The following is a 20228-nucleotide window of genomic DNA, read 5'->3' as shown; positions in this document are numbered from 1 at the left end:
ACAGAGGCCCATTATGAGCAACCATCACTCCTGTGTTTCAATGGCACGTTGTGTTAGCTAATCCAAGTTTATCATTTTAAAAGGCTAATTGATCATTAGAAAACTCCTTTTGCAATTATGTTAGCACAGCTGAAAACTGTAGTGCTGATTAAAGAAGCAATAAAATTGGCCTTTAGACTAGTTGAGTATCTGGAGCGTCAGCATTTGTGGGTTCGATTACAGGCTCAAAATGGCCAGAAACAAAGCACTGTCTTCTGAAACTCGTCAGTCTATTCTTGTTCTGAGAAATGAAGGCTATTCTATGCGAGAAAATTGCCAAGAAACTGAAGATCTCATACAACGCTGTGTACTACTCCAATCACAGAACAGCGCAAACTGGCTTTAACCAGAGTAGAAAGAGGAGTGGGAGGCCCCAGTGCACAACTGAGCAAGAGGACAAGTACATTAGAATGTCTAGTTTGAGTAAAAGACGCCTCAAAAGTCCTCAACTGGCAGCTTCATTAAATAGTACCCGCAAAACACCAGTCTCAACGTCAACAGTGAAGAGGCGACTCCGGGATGCTGGCCTTCAAGGCAGAGTTCCTCTGTCCAGGGTGTGTTCTTTTGTATCTAACACCTCGGTTTCTTACCCCATACTCTTTGCCCTATATTCTAAATCTTCTACCAGCTACAAAACAGGGTTCAGTGAGAGCCAGTGGATGGAAACGTGTGTGTGTGTGTGTGACTTCACCTTTATTTGCATAGCGTGACCCATGAGAGATGTTCTCCATTTATACAGCTGTGGATTTTGTTTGTTCCCCTGGCTTCAAGGACACAATGACCTACTCCAGACAGCTCTGCTCCCAAGCACTGAAACAATTATACAGACAACTCTGATCATAAAGTACTGTTAAGATCTGAATAAGGGGTCATATTAAAGTAAATGTGACCATAGTCCAGTGGCTACGTGAAACAAAATTACAAAAGTGTGACAGAGCCACTAAATTTCACACCCAGCTAGGTCATGTTTAAATACGTTTTTTGTTGTTGCCTTAGTGACATTCATTTTTTCCCCTCATCTCCACAGAGGAACTCTGGAGTTCTGTCAGAGTGACCATCGGGTTCTTGATCACCTCCCTGACCAAGGCCCTTCTCCCCCCATCGCTCAGTTTGGCCGGGGAGCCAGCTCTTGTTGGTTCCAAACTTCTTCCATTTAATAAGGATGGAGGTCACTGTGTTCTTGTGGACCTTCAATGCTGCAGACGTTTTTTTGGCACCCTTCCCCAGATCTGTGCCTCTCCACAATCCTGTCTCTGAGCTCTACAGACAACTCCTTCGACCTCATGGTTTTTTGCTCTGACGTCCACTGTGGGACCTTATATAGACAAGTGTGTGCCTTTCCAAATAATTTTCAATCAATTGAGTTTACCACAGATGGACTACAATCAATTGTTAAAAACATCTCAAGGATGATCAATGGAAACAGGATGCACCTGAGCTCAATTTCGAGTCTCATAGCAAAGAGTCTAAATACTTATGTAAATAAGGTATTTATACATTTTCAAAAAAACCTAGAAACCTGTTTTCACTTTCTCTTTATGGGGTACTATGTGTAGATAGAGGAAAACAATTAATTTAATCAATTTTAGAATGTAACATAACAAAATGTTGAAAAAGTGAAGGAGTCTGAATACTTTCTGAATGCACGGTCCTTTAAACTTTATGCGGAAATGTGGTGGAAATGTCCCCTAAAATTACTGTTCTGTTATTTATAAATGGGCCATTAGTAAATTACATAATGATGGCTTAAAATGTTCATGGAGAAATAAATACAATCAAAAGAGATCGTTTTTTATTTTTTATTATATGACCAAAAATGTGCCCAAAATCTAAATCAGATTTTTTATTTTAAAAGTATATTTTGATCCCGCGATTGAGTGGATAACATTTTGAGCATGCTCCTAATGATTTCAAAATATTGTGTAATATCTCTGGATTAGAATGATATAGAACATGTACCAAAACAGTGGTTGAACAAAACGTAAATGGTAGCCTTAGTATCATGTCCCATTCCATGGTTCCATTGTCAACATTCTATGTACAGCGGAGGTTTCTCGTCACATTTCTAGAAATTGACAAAATGCAGAATGTCATATTTTATAAATCACTGTATTCAGTAGACTTTAGGAAACACTCATTTGACAGATGAGTGTTTACATGTAAAATACAGAAAAGTAAGATGAAAGTATGTTCAAGAATCAGTATTTTGGGTAGTTTTTTTGGGTACCTTTTTCTTCAAAATATTCAAAAAGGACAAATATCAATGGCTCTGACCATTTTATACGTGTTCAAGATACCAACTAACATTTTTAAGCCATCATTGGGCATTATGTACCAGTTATTTATGGAGATAGGAATCCTTTCCAATATGGTCCTACGGAGCTGGTCGGTGGTCGTTTTTGGAAAATGTAGTATAAAATCACTGTTGTAAAAGCCACCTGACGAATCAATGTCTCGCAAGATCCACTTAAATGGATGATTAATTTGTATTCCGCATAACAACTTTTTCTTCATGCTCCCTGTGCTGATTTTATTCTTTGGTTCTCTCATGTAGCCAGACCTGGAGACCACCAGACCTGGAATAGCTATGGGGGGGGCTATTCTTTAGGAACAGTCCATCTACACAAAATCCATTGAAAAGCCCTGTATGGTTCCCTGTGTGTTACGCTTTTAACTACAGTCCGTCCATACAGACAGATACAGCCAATCCATTGTAAAGGCCATATTGTCGTGCCGTAACAGTACCCCTGTGAGTACAGCTGTCGCATGAAGCAGCAATAATGGCCAAACCAGTGGCTATATATTATTCTAATAATGGCGGTCTGGTTGCCCTGGGCAACCGACCAATAGACCGGACATTTCTATTGACGAGGAAGCAGATGCCCCTGCCCTGATCGGAGTGACTCGTTGGTAATAAAGTGAAAATAAAATCTGCTTCCCTGTTGAGGAGATCGTGAAATCTCACTATGGATCTGTCTATTGACAAAAAGCTCCACTTAGTCATCTCCTTTTAGTGATTACTTTCTAGGCTTTCAATTCTGACCACTTCATGTTCATTTAAGATAAGAGGACCCTACAACAACAGAGAGCAAAACGCTGATCAGGGTAAAAGTATTCGGGGAACTTCTATTTTTTTCCCACAATATAAATCACTTAGTTGATCTAAAACTCTAAATGTATCCAATAATACACTAACTATAGTGAACAAAAATATAAAAAGTTAGTTTATATTAGGAAATCAGTAATTCTATGGATCTATGGATTTCACATGACAGGGAATACAGATATGCATCAGTTGGTCACAGATACCTTAAAAAGAAAAAAGTAGTGGCGTGGATCAGAGAACCAGTCAGTATCTGGTGTGATCACCATTTGCTTCATGCAGCGAGACACATCTCCTTCACATAGAATTGATCAGGTTGTTGATTGTGGCCTGTGGAACGTTGTCCCACTCCTCTTCAATGATGGTGCAAAGTTGCTAGATATGGGTGGGAACTGGAACACACTGACGTACATGTCGATCCAGAGCATCCAAAATATGTTCAATGGGTGACAAGTCTGGGGAGTATGCAGTCCATGGAAAAACTGGGACATTTTCAGCTTCTGGGAGTCATGTACAGATCCTTGCGACATGGGACCGTGCATTATGTTGAAACATGAGGTGAAGGCAGAGGGTGAATGGCATGATAACGGGCCTCAAGATCTCGTCACGGTATCTCTGTGCATTCAAATTGCCATCGATTAGATGCAATTGTGTTCATTGTCCATAGCTTTTCTAGTAATGAGCTTCATTACCAGAGGTGCAGCTGCTCCTGCAGTGAAACCTTATCCCTAAAACATACAGTTACGGAGGGGGGCAAATCTTTCATCCAAATGATCTTTAATCAACTTATTGGGCCTCCACTCTCCCCTCCACAAGTCGAAATAATTGGTCTGGCCCTTTGCTGTGCCCGGGGTTATCTGAGCGGATAAGGGTCTTTATCCAACAGCGTTAGCTCAGTGATGTCATGGTTAGCCGCACACGCAAGGATTAAACATGGCTGGCCCTGGCCCAGCACCAGCACTGTGGAAGTTGTTTCTCGTCGGGTGGTGTGTGCCTTCTGCACGTTTCAAGACTTTTATTATTTTATTTATTTCACCTTTATTCAACCAGGTAGGCTAGTTGAGAACACATTTATTCAACCAGGTAGGCTAGTTGAGAACACCTTTATTCAACCAGGTAGGCTAGTTGAGAACACCTTTATTCAACCAGGTAGGCTAGTTGAGAACACCTTTATTCAACCAGGTAGGCTAGTTGAGAACACCTTTATTCAACCAGGTAGGCTAGTTGAGAACACCTTTATTCAACCAGGTAGGCTAGTTGAGAACACCTTTATTTAACCAGGTAGGCTAGTTGAGAACAAGTTCTCATTTACAACTGCGACCTGGCCAAGATAAAGCATAGCAGTGTGACACAGACAACAACACAGTGTTACACATGGAGTAAACAATAAACAAGCCAATAACACAATAAACAAGTCAGACACAGTAGAGAAAAAAAAGTCTATATACAGTGTGTGCAAAAGGCATGAGGAGGTAGGCAATAAATAGGCCATAGGAGAGAATAATTACAATTTAGCAGATTAACATTGGAGTGATAAATGATCTGATGATGATGATGTGCAAGTAGAGATACTAGTGTGCAAAAGAGCAGAAAAGTAAATAAAATAAAAACAGTATGGGGATTAGGTAGGTAGATTGGGTGGGCTATTTACAGATGCAGCTGCAGCGATTGGTTAGCTGATGAGGGAAATAAAAGTCTCCAACTTCAGTGATTTTTGCAATTCGTTCTAGTCACTGGCAGCAGAGAACTGGAAGGAAAGGCTGGAGCGTGTGCTACGGGTGGGTGTTGTTATGGTGACCAGTGAGATGAGATAAGGAGGAGCTTTACCTAGCAAAGACTTATAGATGACCTGGAGCCAGTGGGTCTGGCGATGAACATGTAGCGAGGGCCAGCCGACTAGAGCATACAGGTCAGTGGTGGGTGGGATAAGGTGATTTGGTAACACAACGGATGGCACTGTGATAGACTGCATCCAGTTTGCTGAGTAGAGTGTTGGAAGCTATTTTGTAGATGACGTCGCCGAAGTCGAGGATCGGTAGGATAGTCAGTTTTACTAGGGTAAGTTTGGCGGCGTGAGAGAAGGAGGCTTTGCTGCGAAATAGAAGGCAGATTTTAGATTTGATTTTGGATTGGAGATGTTTAATATGAGTGTATGACTGATAAGTTATTAATCTCCAAAGCTATTTGTTTAAAAAAAAGGAAACATTCAAAGAGACTAGATTGCTACAACATTATTGTATTATTGCTTTTCCCAAAAAAGCTACTAAAATTGATGACATTTTAAAACATTTTAACTCCATTTTAGATATTTCTAGAATCTTAAACCTCTTTTCAAACATTACCGTCCTGTACTACACAATGCAAAAATAAATCCAAATGAATGACTATATATATATATATATATATATATATATATATTTTTTTTTTTTTAAACTCCACACCACTACTCCTCTACACGCTATACACTGAGTATACTAAACATTAGGAACACCTTCCTAATATTGAGTTACACGTCCTCAGAACAGCCTCAATTCGTCGGAGCATGGACTCTACAAGGTGTCGAAAGCGTTCCACAGGGATGGTGGCCCATGTTGACTCCAATGCTTCACACAGTTGTGTCAAGTTGGGCTGGATATACTTTGGCTAGTGGACCATTCTTGATAGACAGGGGAAACTGTTGAGTGTGGAAAAACCCAGCAGCGTTGCAGTTCTTGACAAACCGGCACCTAGTACCATAATACCATGTTCATTATTTTGTCTTGCCCATTCACCCTCTGAATGGCACACAATCCATGTCTCAAGACTTCTTTAACTGGCCATAAAGAAATCCTTCTTTAACCTGTCTCCTCCCCTTCATCTATACTGATTGAATTGGATTTAACAGGTGACAGCAATAAGGGATCATTGTTTGTGTGTGTGTGTGTGTGTGTGTGTGTGTGTGTGTGTGTGTGTGTGAATGTGTACACACACACGTTCAAAAGTTTGGGGTCACTTAGATACTTAGATAGATATAGGCCAGCATCCAGGAGTCGCCTCTTCACTGTTGACGTTGAGACTGGTGTTTTGCGGGTACTATTTAATGAAGCTGCCAGTTGAGGACTTGAGGCGTCTGTTACTCAAACTAGACATTCTAATGTACTTGTCCTCTTGCTCAGTTGTGCACCGGGGCCTCCCACTCCTCTTTCTATTCTGGTTAGAGCCAGTTTGCGCTGTTCCGTGAAGGGAGTAGTATGCAGCGTTGTATGAGATCTTTAGTTTCTTGGCAATATCCCGCATGGAATAGCCTTCATTTCTCAGAACAAGAATAGACTGACGAGTTTCAGAAGAAAGTGCTTTGTTTCTGGCCATTTTGAGCCTGTAATCAAACCCACATATGCTGATGCTCCAGATACTCAACTAGTCTAAAGGCCAGTTTTATTGCTTCTTTAATTAGCACTACAGTTTTCAGCTGTGCTAACATAATTGCAAAAGGAGTTTTCTAATGATCAATTAGCCTTTTAAAATGATAAACTTGGATTAGCTAACACAACGTGCCATTGGAACACAGGAGTGATGGTTGCTGATAATGGGCCTCTGTACACCTATGTAGATATTCCATTAAAAATCAGCCGTTTCCAGCAACAATAGTCATTTACAACATTAATGTCAACACTGTTGTTCTGATCAATATTATGTTATTTTAAATGGACAAAATAAATTGCTTTTCATATATAAACTCACTGCCAAGTGCGCTTATTTTAAGCAAACTTAACACGTGTAAATATTTTTATGAACATAACAAGATTCAACAACTGAGACACAAGCTGATCAAGTTCCACAGACATGGGACTAACATAAATGGAATAATGTGTCCCTGAACAAAGGGGGGATAAAAAAAATCAAAAGTAACAGTCAGTATCTGGTGTGGCCACCAGCTGCATTAAGTACTGCAGTGCATCTCCTCCTCATGGACTGCACCAGATTTGCCAGTTCTTGCTGTGAGATGTTACCCCACTCTTCCACCAAGGCACCTGCAAATTCCCGGAAATTTCTGTGTGTGGGGGGGGGGGGGCTGGCCCTCACACTCCTTATACAACAGGTCCAAGGCGTGCTCAATGGCATTGAGATCTGTGCTCTTTACTGGCCATAGCAGAATACTGACCTTCCTGTCTTGCAGGAAATCATGCACAGAAGGAGCAGTATGGCTGGTGGCATTGTCATGCCAGGATGAGCCTGCAGGAAGGGTACCACAGGAGGGAGGATGTCTTCCCTGTAACACACAGCGTTGAAATTGCCTGCAATGACCGATGTCCGATGCTGTGACATTCCGCCCCAGACCACAACGGACCCTCCACCTCCAAATCGATCAGATGTTCATCCTGTCTCCCTGTAGCGCTGCCTTAGGTGTCTCACAGTACGGACATTGCAATTTATTGCCCTGGACACATCTGCATTCCTCATGCCTCCTTGCACCATGCCTAAGGCACGTTCACGCAGATGAGCAGGGACCCTGGGCATCTTCCTTTTGGTGTTTTTCAGAGTCAGTAGAAAGGCTTTTTTAGTGTCCTAAGTTTTCATAACTGTGACCTTAATTGCCTACTGTCTGTAAGCTGTTTGTGTCTTAACGACCGTACCACAGGTGCATGTTTATTAATTGTTTATGGTTGGGAAACAGTGTTTAAAGCCTTTACAATGAAGATCTGTGAAGTTATTTGAATATTTACGAATTATCATTGAAAGACAGGGTCCTGAAAAAGACGTTTCTTTTTTTTGCTGATGTACACACACACACACACAGTTGAAGTCGGAAGTTTACATGCATAAACTCGTTTTTCAACCACTCCATAAACATCTTGTTACCAAACTGTAGTTTTGGCAAGTCGGTTAGGACACCTACTTTGTGCACGACACAAGTAATTTTTCCAACAATTGTTTACAGAAAGATTATTTCACTTATAATTCAGTGTATCACAATTCCAGTGGGTCAGAAGTTACCATACACTAAGTCGACTGTGCCTTTAAACAGCTTGGACAAATTCCAGAAAATGATGTCGTGGCTTTAGAAGCTTCTGATAGGCTAATTGACATAATTTGAGTCAATTGGTGGTGTACCTGTGGATGTATTTCAAGGCCTACCTTCAAACTCAGTGCCTCTTTGCTTGACATCATGGGAAAAAAATCCAAATAAATCAGCCAAGACCTCATAAAAAAAAATGTAGACCTCCACAAGTCTGGTTCATCCTTGGGAGCAATTTCCAAACGCCTGAAGGTCCCACGTTCATCTGTACAAACAATAGTACGCAAGTATAAACACCATGGTACCACGCAGCCGTCATACCGTTCAGGAAGGAGATGCGTTCTGTCTCCTAGAGATGAATGTACTATGGTGCGAAAAAGTGCAAATCAATCCCAGAACAGCCGCAAAGGACCTTGTGAAGATAATGGAGGAAACAGGTACAAAAATATCTATATCCACAGTAAAACGAGTCATATATCGACATAACCTGAAAGGCCATTCAGTAAGGAAGAAGCCACTGCTACAAAACTGCCATAAAAAAGCCAGACTACAGTTTGCAGCTGCCCATGGGGACAAAGACTGTACTTTTTGGAGAAATTTCCACTGGTCTGATGAAACAAAAATAGAACTGTTTGGCCATAATGACCATCGTTATGTTTAAAGGGAAAAGGGAGAGGGTTGCAGGCCGAAGAACACCATCCCAACCGTGAAGCACGGGGGTGGCAGCATCATGTTGTGGCAGTGCTTTGCTGCATGAGGGACTGGTGTATTTCACAAAATAGATGGCATCATGTGCGAGCAAGGAGGCCTACACACCTGACTCAGTTACACGAGCCCTGTCAGGAGGAATGGGCCAAAATTCACCCAACTTATTGTGGGAAAGCTTGTGGAAGGCTACCCAAAACATTTGACCCAAGTTAAACAATTTAAAGGCAATGCTACCAAATACTAATAGAGTCTGTGTAAACTTCTGACCCACTGGGAATGTGATGAAAGAAATAAAAACTGAAATAAATAATTCTCTACTATTATTCTGACATTTTACATTCTTAAAATAAAGTGGTGATCCTAACCGACCTAAAACAGGGAATTTTTACTAGGATTAAATGTCAGAAATTGTGAAAAACGGAGTTTAAATGTATTTTCCTAAGGTGTATGTAAACTTCTGACTTCAACTGTATGTATGCACGCATGCATTTCACACACACTCTCCAGAGTGGCAGGACTAATGTAAAAGGCATTTAACCCATAGGGTGGAACAGGACTAGGGGTGTAAAGGGTACATGTATTCGTACCGATGGTTCAGTCCGCACTGTGAATCCTAATTAATACCTACCAAAAATGTACAAAATAAAAACAAAGGCCACTAGGCTATGCTGCGTTCTAGGCCTCGAGTAAATCTGAGCTGAACACATGCCAGGCTATTCCCTTAACTAGAGACTATACACAAGGTGTAAAATTCTATTCTTAAATGACGCATTCCAAAAACTGTCCTTTTGTGAGGCGCAGCCGGGAACTAGTTCTATATGATGTCGAGTGGTGGGGTGGATAAACCAGAATTGGAGGATCTTCCATTGTCCTTTAAAAAAAAATATATTAAAAAAATAAATAAAAAAATTGCCAGTTTGGGAACATTTTAGCGTCCCAGAAGATTCCCAATGATGTACAGAGAGTTGTGGATCAAAACATTAAACAGTGTGTTGCCACGCTCAACAACAATAGCCTATGCAGCTGCCAACACCTCACACACGTTGACCCATGTCACGCAAACATCACCCCAGTACACCGGACTGGCACGAAAAGAAACATGGTCTCCCCTCTGAATTCAAGCAGCCCTTGGCAGCTGATTCTGACCGGGACAGAATAAATTACAAGAGTAGTGGGTATATATATATTTTTAAGACTTTGGTTTATAGCCACGGATATGAGGGTCGTCCGAGTTTGGCCGGGGTATTCTGTCATTGTAAATAAGAATTGGTTCTTAACTGACTTGTCAAGTTAAATAAAACGTTAAATTTAAAAAATGTTTGTAAACAAATAACCGAGTTCATAAACCACATGAATGGATTGCTTTTTATAAAATACTGTTTTGTTGTTGTATTTAACTGCCGAAAATGCTGTACTAGAGGCCATTTCTTTAGTCGATGAGGTCACCATGTGTGAGAATGAGTAAATCACCAGTTTGAGAGCTTTTCAAGTGTTTTCTTCCTAGTCGTATGTGGTAGATTCCCACTTGGTTACAAACGCACCATGACACCGCCTCCTTCAGCGCCAGATGCACACTTGTGACCCTCATAAAAGGAGGCTTGTTTGTAGCACGATGGGGTAATGTGATTGGGCTGTCACTTATTTTTTATTTAACCTTTAACTAGGCAAGTCAGTGAATAACAAATTCTTAATTACAATGACGGTCTAGCCTGGTCAAACCCTCCCCTAACCAAGAACGACAATGGGCCAATTGTGTGCCGTCCTATGGGATGACAGCATAACAGCTGTACTTTTAGTGTATGGTTGACACACCTGGTTGGCCATTTAGCCAAAATGGCATTTCTCAACTAGTTCAAACCACATGAATTCATCCAACCTTTATTTACGACTTAAATTCCCACCTCCTACATGGTTAAAAACGCAGCATCAGAATGGAAACTTGAGAGGCTTAACGTGTCGATCCGGTCACAACAACAATGCAAGGAACATTGTGAACGCTGAACAGCATTTAACTTTCCCCAAAACTGCAATATGTACAAAACCATGGGTTCGGTGAACTGTTACACCCCTAGGCAGAACTAATGTAAAGACAGACCCTTTAACTTTCTCTATTTGGTTTATAAACCATCTTGTATCCACAAGACAGTTGGTCCTCATCAATCAACGTAAATGAGGCCAGAGTAAAACCAAATCAGGGCCGTGTTTAGGGCTCCATTGATCATGTGCAGCTGTGCTAAAACTGCAGCACAAAGCGTTGCCGAGCGACAGCTGAATTATGCAAGGACCAGGGGTGGTCAATGACGTAAGTCCTGAATTGATTTAATTTAACCAGGCTAGCCTCGTTAAGACAAATAACTTTGTTATTGACAGAAATGAAATACTAAAAAGAAGATCTCCTCTTGGGCCCACTCACAAGGTCAGGCCCCTTTAAACTCATGTTTATGGTATCGATTTTGCCATTAATAATATATAGTATTTAGCAGACTTTAAAAAAAATCCAAAGTGATATAGTTCTGCGTGCATTCAGTTCACGCATGGGTGGTCCCGGGAATCTAACCCACTATCATGGCATTGCAAGCACCATGCTCTACCAACTGAGAAACAGACGACCATTTTGTATTTGTATTTATTAAATGATCCCCATTGGCTGCTGCCAAGGCAACAACAACTACTCTTCCTGGGGTCCTGCAAAATTGAGGCAGTAAAAACATTACAATAAATTCATGACAGAATCCACAACACACTTAAGTGTGTGCCCTCAGGCCCATACTCCACTACCACATATCTACAACGCAAAACCCATGTGAACGTGTATATAGTGCGCATGTTATCATGTGTGTGTGTGTACTTTATGCTTTCTATGTTACTATTTGTTTATGAATTTAACCTTTATTTAATGAGGCAAGTCAGTTCAAAGAACAAATTCTTATTTACATCTATTGAGCAAAAAGCTTTAAATTAAAACCCATCCTCCAATCTCTCATTTGTAAATGGATTTTATGGCATCTGCTAGCCTTTGTACGGACAGACCGTGCCATCAAACCAGTCTGGCTCTCCACCTCCATCTTTAATGACATCTGACCCTGAGACTAAGGGGGAAAACTAGTCTATAGGCTGCAGTAAAAGATGAAAGGGAATTAAAGCATTTGAGGCAGACTTATTCTTTATCCAGGACACTGTCCTGGTACTACACCCATCCAACCAAAAATAAAAATAAAAAAAAATTTAAAAATGTACTTATCTCACTAAGGGACAAGTTTGAATTAAACCAGAGATATGGGGGAAGTATCTTTCTTTATGGTTTCTTAACTGGATTGAACACAGAAGGAAAATCAGAAAGATGTAATCATCTCAAACAAATCCTCTCACCTCCACCACCATCTTTAAAGAAAACTGACACTAGGACCAAAGAGGAAGACAATTCTATAGGGTGCAGTAAAGATGAAAAAGAAATAGAATGGTTCAAATTACAAGGGGTCGGGGTAGTGGATACATGAACTTGGGGGGGAAGGGGGGGGCGGCTAAAATAATGTAAGAATGGATTACTCCCTTCAAAAAGAACAAGTAAAAGATTGACCTCAGGCACCTCTAAAGAAATCCGCACCGCACTCATTATCTTACACCACACCCAGGTAAAAGTCGCCCCACACCTAGCTAACTCAAAGTTTAATAAAAGCGTTTCTCAGTCTATGTCCAACCTTTTGTTAGTTCTTGGAGGTTTGTTACTGAAATATCTTTAATGCAGGGAAACAAGGCGTTTTACCTCATGTCTATCAGCATGTTAAATGTGCAACCAGATGGAGAAAAATAAATAAATAAACTCTAGACCACCTTTACTCCACACACTGAGATGTATACAAAGCTCTCCCTCACCCTCTATTTGGCAAATCTGACCATAATTATAACCTCCTGATTCCTGCTTACATGCAAAAACTAAAACAGGAAGTACCAGTGACTCAGTCTATAAAAAAAGCAGATGCTAAGCTACAGGACTGGTTTGCTAGCACAGACTGGAATATGTTCCAGGATTCTTCTGATGGTATTGAGGAGCATAACACATCAGTCACTGGCTTCATCAATAAGTGCATCGATGAAGTCGTCCCGAAAATTGACTGTACGTACATACCCTAACCAGAAGCCATGGATCACAGGCAACATCCGCACTGAGCTAAAGGGTAGAGCTGCTGCTTTCAAGGAGCAGGACTCTAACCCGGAAGCCTATAAGAATGAATGACAAAGGAACACCTATGTGAGAATGCTGTTCATTGGCTACAGCTCAGCGTTCAACACCACAGTGCCCTCAAAGCTCATTCATAAGCTAAGGACCCTGGGAATAAACACCTCCCTCTGCAACTGGATCCTGGACTTCCTGACGGGCCGCCCCCAGGTGGTAAGGGTAGGCAACAGCACATCTGCTACACTGATCCTCAACACGTGGGCCCCTCAGAGGTGCATGCTCAGTCCCCTCCTGTACTCCCTGTTCACTCATGACTGCATGGCCAGGCACGACTCTAACACCATCATTAAGTTTGCCGATGACAACAGTGGTAGGCCTGATCACCAACAACGACGAGACAGGATATAGGGAGGAGGTCAGAGACCTGGCCGTGTGGTGCCAGGACAACAACCTCTCCCTCAACGTGAACAAGGCAAAGGAGATGATTGTGGACTACAGGGAAAGGAGGACGGAGCACGCCCCCATTCTCATCGACGGGTGGAGCAGTTTGTGGAGCACAAAGACAAATTCGACACCATCTTTCATCGAATCAGATGGCTTATTCATCACAAAACCATTTGATGTTGCCAATTATTTGAGTGATTATTTCATTGGCAAAGTGGGCAAACTTAGGCAGGAAATGCCCGACGACAAAAAGTGAGCAATTATATTCATGTATAAAAAAAACAATGAAAGAAAAGCAGTGCAAGTTTGAATTTTGTCAAGTTAGTGTGGGAGAGGCAGATTTTTTTGTTGTTAATGATCAATAATGACAAACCTCCTGGCATTGACAACTTAGATGGAAAGTTACTGAGGATGGTAGCTGACTCTATAGCCACTCCTATCTGTAATATCTTTAATATGAGCCTAGAGGAAATTCTTTGTCCTCAGGCCTGGAGGGAAGCCAAAGTAATTCTGCTACCCAAGAGTGGTATAGTGGCCTTTACTGGTTCTAACAGCAGACCTATAAGCTTGCTGCCGGCTCTTAGCAAACTGTTGGAAAAAATTGTGTTGGAACAAATACAATGCTATTTCTCTGTAAACAAATTAAGTACCTGACCTCAGCTGAATCTGGTAATGAATGGTGTGGCTGTTGAACAAGTTGAGCAGACTAAATTACTTGGCGTAAACTTAGATTGTAAACGGTCATGGTCAAAACATATAGATTCAATAGTTGCAAAGACGGGGAGAGGTCTGGCCGTAAAAAAGAGAAGCTCCGTTTGTTTTGACAACACACTCCACAAAGCAAGTCCTGCAGGCTCTAGTTTTATCTAATCTTGATTATTGTCCAGTCATATGGTCAAGTCCTGCAGGCTCTAGTTTTATCTAATCTTGATTATTGTCCAGTCATATGGTCAAGTCCTGTAGGCTCTAGTTTTATCTTATCTTGATTATTGTTCAGTTGTTTGGTCCAGTGCTGCAAGGAAAGACCTAGTTAAGCTGCAGCTGGTCCAGAACAGAGCAGCACATCTTGCTCTTCATTGTAATCAGAGAGCTGATATTAATACTATTCATGCCAGTCTCTCTTCACTAAGAGTTGAGGAGAGACTGACTGTATCACTTCCTTTAATAAGAAACATTAATGTGTTGAAAATCCCAAATTATTTGCCTAGTCAACTTACACACACACTTATCCCACCAGACTTGCCACCAGGGGTATTTTCATAGTCCCCAAAGACAGAACAAATTGAAGAAAACATACAGTATTATATAGAGTCATTATTGCATGGAACTTCCATCTCATATTGCTCAAATAAACAGCAAACCTGGTTTCAAAAAAACAGATAAAGCAACACCACACGCACAACACCTCTCCCCTATTTGACCTAGATAGTTGGTGTGTATGCATTCACATGTAGGCTGTGTGTGCCTTTAAAAAAAATCTATCAATCAAATGTATTTATAAAGCCCTTCTTACATCAGCTGATGTCACAAAGTGCTGTACAGAAACCCAGTCTAAAACCCCAAACAGCAAGCAATGCAGGTGTAGAAGCACGGTGGCTAGGAAAAACTCCCTAGAAAGGCCAGAACCTAGGAAGAAACCTAGAGAGGAACCAGGCTATGAGGGGTGGCCAGTCCTCTTCTGGCTGTGCCGGGTGGAGATTATAACAGAACATGGCCAAGATGTATCTATGTAGTTCTGTTCTTGAGCTGTTCTTGTGTAATGATGTTCTGTATAATGTTTCATGTTTTGTGTTGAACCCCAGGAAGAGTAGCTGCTGCTAATGGGGATCTTAATTAAAATATCAAATACCGGTACCCCCTGCATATAGCCTCGCTATTGTTATTTTACTGCTGCTCTTTAATTATTTGTTACTTTAAATTTCTTATTTTTGTAGGTATTTCTCTTAACATTTTTGATTCGAGGCTTGTAGGTAAGCATTCCACTGTAAGATCTACACCGGTTGTATTCGGCGCATGTGACAAATAGAATTTGATTCGATTGCCTGCCCCCCTCCCCCAAAACTATTTGATGTCATATTCATTCACAAATACTAGTCTCACACTTTATGGCCTATCACATCTCATTCTGAACCAGCTGCTTTCAGTAGTTCCCATTCATTCAACAGTGTCTTGGACAGAGGCCAAGGCTACTTAGCTCTGCCAAGAACCCTTCTGTGTGAAGAGTGTGGAGGGTACCCTTCCAAACAGCACCCTATTCCCTATATAGTGCACTACTTTTGACCAGAGTCCATGTAGAAAGTAGTGCACTATATTAGGAATAGGGTGCCATTGAGGACGTACAAAAGAAGAAGTCACACGAGCCAAAAGGAGAAGGTGGGAAAACCCCTGGAGCGCCCGGCTGAATAAACTCCCCTCCTGTTGGGCTAGTGGCCAGGAAGACACGATGACAAAAGAAGAAAGTGGGAGAATAACCTCCTCTCCCCTTCCTGTTGGGCTAGCTGCCAGGAGAACACAGTTCTCTGTGCTCTCTGCCTGACCTCTACATGTGAAGAAACAGGAAGCAGAAGCAGTGCAGGCTGTCTGTGTAAACTCAATTGTTAAGAGGATTTCAGTGGTGCTACAAGCAATGCCAAAGTCATGAGTTCATGTCCAATAAGGATCACACCCCTACTAAAGAATGCATTAATCTCAGTGTGCTGGCCAGCTATTCCATTTATGTTAACAGCCCGTCAAGAGAATAAAAAAATGTAGGCTCTATGCAATCACTCTAGTCTACCAAGTCATTTTGAATAAAAACACAGTTTTGCTAAAGTGGGACATTGTACGTTACTATATTATTTTAGCAGCAGGAGCAAAGATGGCAGTGTGCCAGTGTTCGGTCCTTGACTCTCAGTGTGAGTGGGTCAACAGAGAGTAAGGAGGGATGGAAACAAAACACCCCCCCCCCTCACTGTGAAGCATTATACAAGTTTCATATGAAGCCAGTCATTAAAAGTGACTGCATACCACTTCGTAGTAGGCGAACAGTAGATAATAGCCTGTTTTACATAGAACTGTTGTGATCAATGGAGGGGGAAAAAACTCCATGAACACTTTTGAAACCTGGTAAAGTGTGTGTGGATTCAATATGATGTCTGCTGCTGGGCTGTTTGCTGCACATGGGACACCTAAATGCCAATTTCTCAGTAAACGCATGCATACAATCAGTGTCGTCCTACAGTTTAGGCTACACATTCCCTGAATAGAGACCCAATTCCAATGTTCTTCAAGTGGAAGTAGATCACACGCCTGGCTTTTGGAATGTAAAATCTTCAAACAAAACATTTACAGAGTGTAAGGGGTTGAAGGGTGAAATACAACTTACTTGTTTGAATGGTCCATCATCAAAGCTCCAATCTCCAAATCCATTGGACGATGTGAAGGAGTGTTGTTCTGTGGTAGACTGGTCCTTCTCCTCAGACTCTTGCTTTAGATTCTTCGGAAGGGAAGCGGCGCTGGGTTTAGCAGACACTGACGGAGAGGTTGAATACAGAGGAAAAGATAAGGAACTATCCTGTTGGAGTGGAGACATCTTCGTCATGTGGCCACCATCATCCTCACTGTTCTCTTCTTCATATGCCATCCTTTCTTCTTCCTCATCATCTTCCTCTGACCCTTCACCTCCCAGTCCCTCTTCTCCATTCTCCCCATGCACACCACTTTGAGTGTTGGTGTTACTACCACCAGCCTCGGTCTGTTGCTGACCCATCTGAGGGGTCCTTCCTGTCCCGGTTCCTTCCACCCGTTTGCCCAGGAACGCAGAGTCCAGGGGGGCTCCAGTGTTCCGGGTGGCAGTTACGTGTTTAATGAACATCATCTGGGCCTGGCGAAGGTGTTTCTCCTGCCGGTCCATCTCCAGCTTGGCCTCCTGCTGTCTCTGGAGCTGCTCCATCACAGCCTCTAGTCTGACACCAACAGGGCTACCCAGACCCAGACCACCCCCACCCTCCTGCGATAGGTTGGTCTGTAGGGAGAGGAAAGCAACGAAATGTAGAGTAAATATATTGTAAACAGATATCTTATTTTTCCCCACAGATGTAAGGAAGAATATTAATATAAATATAAAAAATATAATATAAATATAATATAAAAAATATAATATAAATATAATATAAAAAATATAATATAAATATAATATAAATATAATATAAAAAATATAATATAAATATAATATAAATATAATAAAAAATAAATATAAATATAATATAAAAAATATAATATAAATATAAAAAATATAATATAAATATAATATAAATATAATATAAATATAATATAAATATAATATAAAAATATAATATAAATATAATATAAAAAATATAATATAAATATAATATAAAAAATATAATATAAATATAATATAAAAAATATAATATAAATATAATATAAAAAATATAATATAAATATAATATAAAAAATATAATATAAATATAATATAAAAAATATAATATAAATATAATATAAATATAATATAAATATAATATAAAAAATATAATAAAAATATAATATAAAAAATATTGGACAAAAAGATACATTATGGAATTTATAGACTAGAGATAAACAATGTACACACAGATACATTGTGGAGGCCGTCATTTTAAATAGCAATTTAAATAACTGATATATAATAATTAAGATTTTTTTCCCCCAAAGATAGAATATTCTTATTTGTATAGTTATGTTGTAGTTTATGGCTGGGTGTTACAGGGGTGTAAGACTGTGTCCTATTTGTGGGGTTCTGGGTAGACAGCAGATCCAACCTGCTCGGTTACAGCTGCACCAGGGTCGGACAGCATTCCTGTGTATATCAAGACAGGGTTTCCAAACTAAATCAACTGCCCCCCTAACTGCATATTTTGTTTTTTTACCCCAAGCACTACACAGACAATTCAAAGAATGAAAGCTTAATGATGAGTTGGTTATTTAAATCAGCTGTGTAGTGCTGATTTAGCACAAGATATGTCTCTGAAGATGTTCCTCAATCCAAGGATGAGAAATGCGTTGTACTCCGAATTGTCTTATTATCCTAACTGTTACACAGTAAAGATTAAACTGCTAGCTTAATTAAGTATAGCAGTTGTTCAATCTTCTCAGTTTAACCGTTGGAATAATGGGCCAATTCGGAGTCCAATACATATCTCATCCCTGGATTGAGGTACGTTTTCCAAGCCATATCTCACAATGGCTACACAGTGTCCTTAATATACACAGGGACGCGGTCTGCCCCTAGTGCAGCCAGTAAGCAAGCATGTCGGATCTGCTGGCTAGGGTTCTGGGTAGAGCCTCAACCACTCCACTTCAGAATTTTACCTACACAATGTATGGTCAGCTGTTAACATATAGGTCTATAAGTTACCCTGAAAGAAAATGGCGGCAGTGTAAGAGTCAACACAGTTTCTATAATTGGCTTTTCTTTTCAGCATGTTCAAAGTTATTTAAAAAGCGTTTCAAGGAGAGGCATGTTCTCTTTGATAAACAGGGGCAGTTACCTACCACACAGTATTATGCCCAATAACACATCAAAGTGGAAAATATGATTAATTAAATATTAATTATTAAACCAAATTAGTTAAATAAAATATGCCCCTATCGAAATGACCGTTAGTACAGTCCCCGATTGTTTATTTTTTGAATAAATAGGATACACTGGCACGTGGATGGCTCAAACAAACTTATTGTTGAGAAAAATAAAATCTCACGCCTGGTCTACATTACATTTAAACCATGCCAACAGATGAATTTACAATTACGATTGATCTACAAAGGGTTATAAAAGGTGAATAGAAAACATGTTGTCGAATGTTTATTTCACGAGATTCCATCGACAACAAATGTATCAATCTACAACTTTCTAAAAGGTGATCTCTTCTGCTCGGTGGTGATAGTAAAGCAAACATGACGTGTACAACAGTCGCCTACTTTTCCAAAGTAGTGTCTCAATCTTTAAACACGTATAGGAATAAGGTAAACAATTCACCGACCAGGTAACAAAATGTCGTCCCATCATGGTTTATTAAATATTAGTTTCAAAAGTGTAAAACTACATATCACTTTCACGACTGTTGCCCAATGTGTTACAGTATCTAACTAAATGGGGGAACGGTGCCAAAGGAAACCGTCCGTCAGCAGCGAACTGACTCGATCGAAACTCACCATTTGCGATTTCGAGTTTTCCATCCTCCCCTCAGCTTCCCAATTTAACCTTCTTTTCCACTCGTTCTCTGTCCTACGTAAATCAATTTATATGCCAATATAGTTTATTATGATAAATGTTCGGTTGAAATCCATATAATGCCTGTAACTGTTGTGATAGGAAGATTGGCGAGGAGGCCAGTGTAGGGTAAATGCCGGGCCTCACCTCCCTGACCGCAGCCTGAACATTAAAAAAACCCACCCTGGTCTTGATTGTCTTTGCCTGTATAGGTTAGTAGTCTACTACACCCCCACAGTAACAAGAGAAGGCCCGCCCTACTTCAAAAGTGGTGCCTCTTCGTTCGCAACATGATGGTGTTGGTCAATTCTTGCCACAGTGCTCCTCAGACAGCAAAGTGAAATACTATTCAGTGTTTATAGAATAAATGACGCAACTGTAGCCTGCTATGTGAAGCTGTTTTTCATAACATAGTTTATATCCTACTAACCAACACCATCAACAATACATGTAAATGGGTGATCCACGTATTTTACACGTGTAGCAGGGTTAGTTGCGTTCCCACTTGACGCTG

General features: G+C 40.5%; 1 protein-coding gene across 2 annotated transcripts in view; it reads right to left on the bottom strand.

Annotated features, from left to right (window-relative positions):
* Positions 1 to 20182, bottom strand: part of LOC112266737 (AT-rich interactive domain-containing protein 3B) — a 34947-nt gene extending 14765 nt beyond the window's left edge. The window contains exons 1-2 of one of the 2 annotated variants that reach the window (XM_024444531.2): positions 19657 to 20182; positions 16832 to 17470 (exon numbers count right to left, since the gene is read on the bottom strand). In XM_024444531.2, coding sequence (XP_024300299.2) covers positions 16832 to 17470; positions 19657 to 19680 — 663 coding nt within the window. In that variant the 5' untranslated portion in view covers positions 19681 to 20182. The remainder of the gene's footprint in view (positions 1 to 16831; positions 17471 to 19656) is intronic. The other variant, XM_042325357.1, reaches the window with a different exon arrangement.
* Between the last annotated feature and the right edge of the window lie 46 nt (positions 20183 to 20228).

This window comes from Oncorhynchus tshawytscha, linkage group LG01, assembly GCF_018296145.1.
Source record: "Oncorhynchus tshawytscha isolate Ot180627B linkage group LG01, Otsh_v2.0, whole genome shotgun sequence".
In the NCBI taxonomy this organism is placed as follows: domain Eukaryota; kingdom Metazoa; phylum Chordata; class Actinopteri; order Salmoniformes; family Salmonidae; genus Oncorhynchus; species Oncorhynchus tshawytscha.
This window is presented reverse-complemented; position numbering and strand designations above follow the sequence as displayed.